At 44.3% G+C, this 7,728-nt stretch overlaps 1 protein-coding gene across 1 annotated transcript in view; it reads left to right on the top strand.

The window, feature by feature from the left end:
- Positions 1-3,916: 3,916 nt before the first annotated feature.
- Positions 3,917-7,728, top strand: part of GNG10 (G protein subunit gamma 10) — a 35,732-nt gene continuing 31,920 nt past the window's right edge. The window contains exon 1 of the mRNA XM_088460084.1: positions 3,917-4,150. Within this exon, the coding sequence (XP_088316210.1) occupies positions 4,070-4,150 (81 nt within the window). The 5' untranslated portion in view covers positions 3,917-4,069. The remainder of the gene's footprint in view (positions 4,151-7,728) is intronic.

Below are 7,728 nucleotides of genomic sequence, written 5' to 3'. Positions count from 1 at the left end.
TTTTAAATGTCATGTTCATTCTTTGCATGCTGAAATCAATTAGAAGTAACTATTATCACATCCGAAACATTTTCATTGTGGTGCAGTGTATCAGGCATACAATGGTTTCATATGTCTTGTATTACCATGGGATGCCAAGACATCTTATAGTATTATAAATCAGATAAGCAGCTTTATCAGTTTTTGGCTTTAGACAAACACAATTGTACCCTTTTTACAAACACAACCGTTTCTGCTGTAAATCCTCTGAAAATAGGTGATTTATGGGGTATTTCTCCAATATTTTAGTATGTGGGCTATTTAACAAGAGGGTAGCCCTCACATATCAGAGCTATCTACAACTGTCCTGCTCTTTACAATCACATAAGCAGCTCATATACTTTTCTACAGATACCACGAAAAGGGGCAATCTTTAGATGACTAATTTTTATGTAGCCCTGATCCCTCTCCAGGAACCTATGCTTGCACAAACATGGTCTAAGGTACGTGCATACACATGCTAGTGGGGTCAAAACCTAGAAGTAAAGTTATGGCATTAAATATAAGTTCACTTTTTACTCTTCCCTGGGATGGCTTTATTCGGAGCTTGTATTTTGGCAAGAGACCCTTCAAAACTGTCCCCGATAGATATTCTCTTATAAGAAACCAGCTGTTGCCCGCGGCTTCGCCCAGGATGAAATCACTTCTGCCAACATTTTTCTTTATGTGAGGTGTTATACCTGTATTGCTTTGTATAGGGGCACTGTCGCGGGAGGGGCCCATGTGACAGCAGCGCTATACAGACTGGTGGCAGCAGCGTCTTCACCCACCACTCACACCAATGTCAATGTGTGCCCTGTGCACAGACTGCTATGTCCTATACAAGTGATCGCAGGCCCAAAGCACCTCTCCCCCTACCAGCCTCGTGCATGGTACCACACCTATCTCTTACATTGATGATGTCAATATCTTGTGTTTTTGTTATTGCTCAGAGACAGATCGAGATGAAACAAAGTGTGGTTATTTCCAGGAGTCTCCACTACAAAACGATGCAGTTTGCAGGAAAATCGGTTAAGTCGTTTTTGCGCCAACTTGGAACAGACAGACAGACACAACGTTCTTATTATATTAGTATAGATATAAATGACAGTTATCGGGACAATATTATGGGCGATCCCTAAAAGAAAATAATTGTACCTAGTGTCTGTCTGTTGAAGACATTTTTCATAATCCTGCAGTTGTGGGTTTGAAGGAAAGCGCCAGCTTGTTAGAGTAAGGAAGCACTATATATGAAATATGAAATACAAATCATACTGTATATTAAGGTTCCTGCATGCCTCAGGTGATGTACGCAATTTGATAAAAGAGATGAATATGATTCTAGTGCTGTGTTTTTCATGGAGGCGACATTGGGCCTGATTCAGAGCTGTAGACTAATACCGCTGCCGCCACTGCTGCCGCTGCTAATGTTGCAGATACTGAGGAATGTATTGAGACGCCCACCTGCGGCTTTGCAAATTCAATCATCTGCGTAATATGTCACAGCATCTGCATATACCGGCACAGCAATGGTCACAGATCATTAGATTGTTGCAGTCCTCAGTAAGCCTATGGCCCCGCAGAATGAAGACGACTGAGCCATATTTCTTTGCCATTTCTTTGGATCGCAGTCACAGGGTGTGACATGACCCTGAAATGGTGGCAACACACCAGGATTCTTTGCCGCCACTACCCGTAACCTCCCCCAAACACTCCCTGACTGTCAATCACACTGCAAGTAAATAGTCGCTGCTAGTGAGTACAATAATGTACCATGACGCATGTGCTGTGCCACTTAGACACATGCATAGTTTACTGATAATGGCTCAACTGCGCAAACATCGGCATAGCATTTACCTCTGAATCAGGACTATTGCTCAGCATTGAACTGTGGATACAGGTGTAGTCTGCAGTTGCCCTCAGGCAGCAGAATATTGCCCTAACGGCAGTAGTAGATAATTTGAAAGCTCATAACAATGTCCTAAACATATTTAATTTAAATAGAGACCATCACAATTCTTATTATAATAATCAAGATGTATTTTATTAATGTTATATATTTTATGTAAGATTAAATATACTGTACATTTCTGTGTAGGAGAAAATACTATCACTCCTTCAGCTATTTTTTGGAATCTTCCCTATAGTGTTTTCAAGTTTAGGTAAACTAATGATTAATTCTTCTATACAGTTCACTGGCTGGTGATTTGCTCAAATGAAAATAAAACACAGTGTAATTATTATTGTGTATGTTTATAGTACCACAAAGTACAGCACTGAGAATATTTGAATCCCACACATATCTTATATTTCTTCTTCTTTTTAGTATCTTGCTATCTGTGATGTGAACATCTGTCAGTTGAAACCACTTAGGATATTATGGGCCATATTCAATTTGAGCCGAAAAGTCCGTTGCCGGACTTTTCACCATCATCGGAGGTTTTGGAAGTGAAAAGTTATTGCGCTCCTCCCCGCGATTCCCTGTATTCAATTTCATTTCAGGGAAAAATGGGACCCGGCGAAAAGGAAATCGTCGAAAAGTCCTGTCATTTTAGGGGTAATCAGGCTGACACCCCCTAAAAGATGCTCTGACATGGGGGATCACTAGCCCTGCTAAAGGTATGTGGGTTCTTTAAACGGTCTCAATAGGCAGGGCCGGCTCCAGGGCTAATAGCGCCCTGTGCCTGCCGAGTGCTGTGCGAAATTGGGGGATGTGGCCTAATTACCATAGGCCATGCATCCTTACGTGACGTTCTCTGAGGGGCATGTCCACCTTCAAATAACATCAGGCTGGGGGGAGCCTCACTAGCTGGGCTTCCACCAGCCCTCTCACGGCAATGAATGAATGCCGTGCGCATGCTCACAACATCCATTCAGACTCCGGGGTCCCGGCACCCCCCGATTTGACCACCCGCGGGCCACTTCGGCCCACAGGTGGACAGTACTGTCCCGCTGAGATTGGAATACTGGGGATGGGTGGCGCCCCTGTTCAACCGCTCAGGTCGAACACCCCTAGAGCCGGCCCTGTCAATAGGTGCTGTATAGCGTCTTTGGGAAAGTGGTGAAGAATAGCATTTAGCAACTTTTTGGGGGAAATATAAGGTGTCCCATCAAATTTGGGGTACATGAAAATGGGTACTAGCATATTTTAAAGTGGCTAATGTGTCGTTTTAAAAATCATGAAAAATCCACCTGCCGCTACCACCTGCAATCAAAAAAACACCTGCCGCATACTTGGGGACCCCCTGAGTCTATTTAGCTAGTTTAGAAGTTCGTCCCCCAATTTTTTTTTTGTTCCAAAACTTAAAGTATCTTTTTTGGGTAGTCCTGTGGTCCTTTTTTAAAAATGTTTGACACAGAATAACTTTGGGGGACTGTCCAAGGGGTGCAGGGTAGTTTTTGGAAGTCTGCACCCCAAAACCCCAATTCTGCACCTTTCCGGTGAAAAGTCGGGAAAATTGAATACGGGGATAAGACTAACCTGCGAAAATGACGTCATTGGCGATAAAGTATAGCCGATGACGATACTTTAGTATCACCGATAACGGGTTTTTGCAGCCTAACTGATTACGGCCCTATATTGGTAAGTGACAAATGCAGGTTTTTAGAAAATGAGCAAAATAACAAATAGGGGAAGCATCATAAGAAATCATCAGACATACAGTACTACTAAATGCTATGCAGTTATTTTAAAAACAATGCACAGCTAATTTACATTTAAGTTGAAACTAAATATTACAACACTATTTCATCTTGATAACATTTTCGTTGTTACAGCATTACAGTTGCCTTTTGATTGCATTTCTATCTCAATCCTTCCCTGCAGGTGGCGCCCTAATCAAAATCTATTCCAATGCATAGTTAGGAGCTGCAATTTTGTGCTGGATGGGTAGGAGGGCTAGGATCTGTTAGTTTATAGCTGCTTGTGAGATCATTTCCTGCCTAGATCCGTCCAGGCAGCAGCATCAGGAGGAATACACTACTATCTGTTGGAGCAGCAGCTGCAGGGTGCACTTTGTTCCTAACCACACTCCTGCTCATCTGGATAAAGATGTCATCAAACTCTAACCTGAGCACTATGCAGAGGCTGGTGGAGCAATTAAAGCTGGAGGCGAGCGTAGAGAGAATCAAGGTAATTCTCAGCTGATGTGTAGGGATGTTATTCTCATTGGGTGGGACTTGTTGAATTACTCTTTCCTTAACTCTTTACGTTTTTGGTTGTTTTTTCCCCCAGCGTTATTTAGAACGTTTCTAAAGTATTGACTACACGATTTTAATATGGTAATGGATTAGTTGCTGCCTTTTTAAAATATGTTACTGATACAGCAATTCCTCATAAAAGCTAGATCATCAAATGCATGCATAGAAAGCAATCTGCTGTAAGCTGTTCCTGAGCATCGGGACCCTAGTGAGTAATCATTTCCCCCATCACCTCTATGCAGTATAGTGGCCTGGCCTCTCTTCATTACTTTATGGAAGTTGCTTCTTTCATCTATTGCAAGCAACCTTTTTTTTGCTTTGTGTACTTGCTGTGCAGGCTGCTATTACTTGGAAGACAAGCTATCTGCTGTCATCAGTATAGTGATCCTTGCTATGATAAAGCCAGTTACGGTACTCACAGCAGACCAACAATACAACCAGGTGCATGCATAGACTAAGCTGGACAGGTGTGTTACTCTGTGCTGGTCTGCTAGACATGTGAAACAGGACACTAACTCACTTAGGTGCATATGTATCAAAGCTTGATGTGACATAAAATTGTGAAATCTATATCACCAATCAATCAGCTCCAAACTATCATTTCTTAAACACAGCCTGCAAAATGTAAGTTAGAAGCTGATTTGCTGGTGATATATTTCTCACATCAAGCTTTGATACATATACCCCTAAGGGGTCTATTTAGCATTGATTTTTTTTTTTTTTTACATAAAAGATACAGAAACTATGATTTCCATATCTTTTATGTAAATCCCCTATTCAGCCATGGGATAATGGAGAAGATAACGTAATTATCTTCTCCATTAATTCCCATCTCGCTGAGTACCGCACTGTCGGGATCAGCCGTTGATCTCTACAGTGCTTTAATGCCTTTTGCTATTCAGCAAAGCAAAAAGCGTTAAATGACTCGACAAATATTTCCTTTATATAACGCCATCTCAGAATGGCATTATATGAGGAAAATACTTAAATATCCCGAAAACTGCAGGGACAGAGGGAAATTTTCCCATAAGTCCCTGCAGCATTTTGTAAGCCCGCCCATTCTCCGTCCCTCGTGTTCGGCGACAGGTAAGTCACTTTAGAGCCTGTTAAACCTCCCAAATCTGATTGACGTGTATACAGGCTTTATACTAGCCTGTATACATGTATATTTATGTGCTATTATATTTATATATAAATGTTAAATATAAAAGCACATAAATATACAGGCTAGTATAAAGCATGTATACACATGTCAATCAGTTCGGACAGACTGGAGTTGTACTTACCCGTCGGCGGTCACCGCAAACAGGGACGGAGACTATTCCTGAGCGCATGACTGAGCATGCGTAGGGGAACAAACAGAAGTGATTGTTTTCGTAATCCCGAAAACAAATCCCTTCTGTGACATCGCAGGGACAGTGTGTTACCGCTACCGCAGTCCCTGTAGAAAATATTGCTGAATAGCAGCAATAAATTGTCGTTGTTGATAAAAACTTGTGAAGATGCCAACATCATCACTGTTACTGAATAGACCCCTAAGGGGCCTATGTATTCATAAATGCGGTACTGCCGCCAGGAATATTTTCATATTAATGAAAATATCCCGGCTATGTACTACTGGGAACTCGCAAGGACAGCGGTTGTGGTAACCGCTGTGCCCACGAGTTATATCCCCGGCATTTAGGAGAAGTCTTTCACTGAAGTGAAAGACTTCCCCAGGGGAAGCTGACACTGCGTATGCACAGCATCCGCTTCCGGTACTGGCCGGGGGCTGCAAAAAAGAGATCGAAAGATCTCTCTCCTGCCCCCGGAGCCCCCATAGGCAAACAGTAGTATACACCATCTGAATATGGCATAAACTACTGGTACTAAACTTTGAAAAGCTTTGCTTTTTGGAGTTTAGGGCCTGATTCAGAGCTGAACGCTCTGACCAGAGCGCTCGCTCTGAATCAGGGCCGTCCCAGCTAAATTTGGAGCGGCCTCCTGGCCGCTCGCATAGCTGTGGGTGACCACCCACAGCTTATGCGAACGGCCAAAAAGATGGTCACGATGGTCTTTGACCATCGCGACCATCGGGCTTGCGACGAGATCCTGCGGTAGGGTCTCGCTTCCACAAGCCCAGGAGTGATTTTGGCTCTATCAGAGCCAGAATCACTCCCACTGACATCATTACTGATGTTAGTGGGGCCGGCTTCAGACGGTAGGCATTCCCATGGGAACGCCTCCGTCTGGCAGTCACGCCCCCGGCATGCCCACAAAAGGGGGCGTGCTGTCAGTCACCATCGACAGCACGCCCCCTTTGGTGCGAGACCCGGAGCGACAGCTTGGCTGTCGCAGTCCGGGTCTCGCGCATGCACACGACGGAGCTCCCTCCGTCGTGCGCATGCGCAGTGGGGAAACATCGACCCGCTTGCGAGCGTCCTTTGCTCGCGAGCGGGTCTGAATGACCCCCTTAGTACATAGGGGGTCAGATCTGAAGTGCTAATTAGCACTTTGCCGGAGATTTCTGTGACATCACTTCGGGAACGCCTCCGTTTGGCCAGCCACCCCCTCCTGCCCGCCTACCAAACGGGGCGAGCTGTCAATCACTATCGACAGCTCACCCCCTTTTGGTGCGAGACCCGGAGCGACGGAGCACCCGTCGCTAGCCGGGTCTCGCACATGCGCACGACGGAGCCGGTTGCCAATGGGCAAACATCGACCCGGTTGCGAGCGCTCAGCGCTTGCGACCAGGCCTGAATCAGGCCCAAAGTGTGCAGTGCAGAACAGACAGGAAAAAGCCAATCCGCACTATTTTCTCAGACCTGGGTCGAATATCCCGGGTCTGTACCATTTAGGAGCCAAATAACCTGGGTCCGACCCGTGTTTAACCCTTCTTTTTAACCCGGGTTGAAATACCGGGTCGGCCGTCCCGGGTTATGCATTTTAAAATCATGTCGACCCGGCAACAACCCGGGTTATTTTGGCGATGTGAAAGGGGTACAACCTTCAGTGCTGCAGTCAGCAGCAACCTGTCTCGGACTTCTCCTGATCCAGGTAGTGAGTAGTGCTAAAGGTAAGTGGCATAGGTTCTGACTATTTAGGTGTGTGCTATTATCAGGTAGGAAGGGAGGGCATTTGCCAAAGATCATATGTAATACCCTTTGCCACCTTTATCATATCATTGGATGAAAAATGTTCTAACAGGTGCTCAGTGACCTCCTTATCCAAAGTGCATGTTACATTTAGCATTTACTGTTGCATGTAACTGCCATTGCTGAACATGGCTCACTATCTCGCCTTTTCTATAGAATAACAATGGTTGTAGTGTGTGTCATTCTATGGAATGTAAGCAAACTAGACAACACAATCGACTCCATCTGCGAATTATCTAATTCCTCATATCTGTCATTAAAGACTGTTCCTATAGATACTTGACAACATGGGGTTTAAAATGAACTGCTGCAGCCAACTATGAAATACAATAGATGGAGTCACTAAACTTGGTAGGGCCACATTTTGATAAACATG

This window comes from Taudactylus pleione, unplaced genomic scaffold (assembly GCF_031769625.1).
Source record: "Taudactylus pleione unplaced genomic scaffold, aTauple2 ptg000967l, whole genome shotgun sequence".
NCBI classification, from domain to species: domain Eukaryota; kingdom Metazoa; phylum Chordata; class Amphibia; order Anura; family Myobatrachidae; genus Taudactylus; species Taudactylus pleione.
Note: the sequence above shows the minus strand (reverse complement) of the source record. Positions and strands in the feature narration are given on the sequence as shown.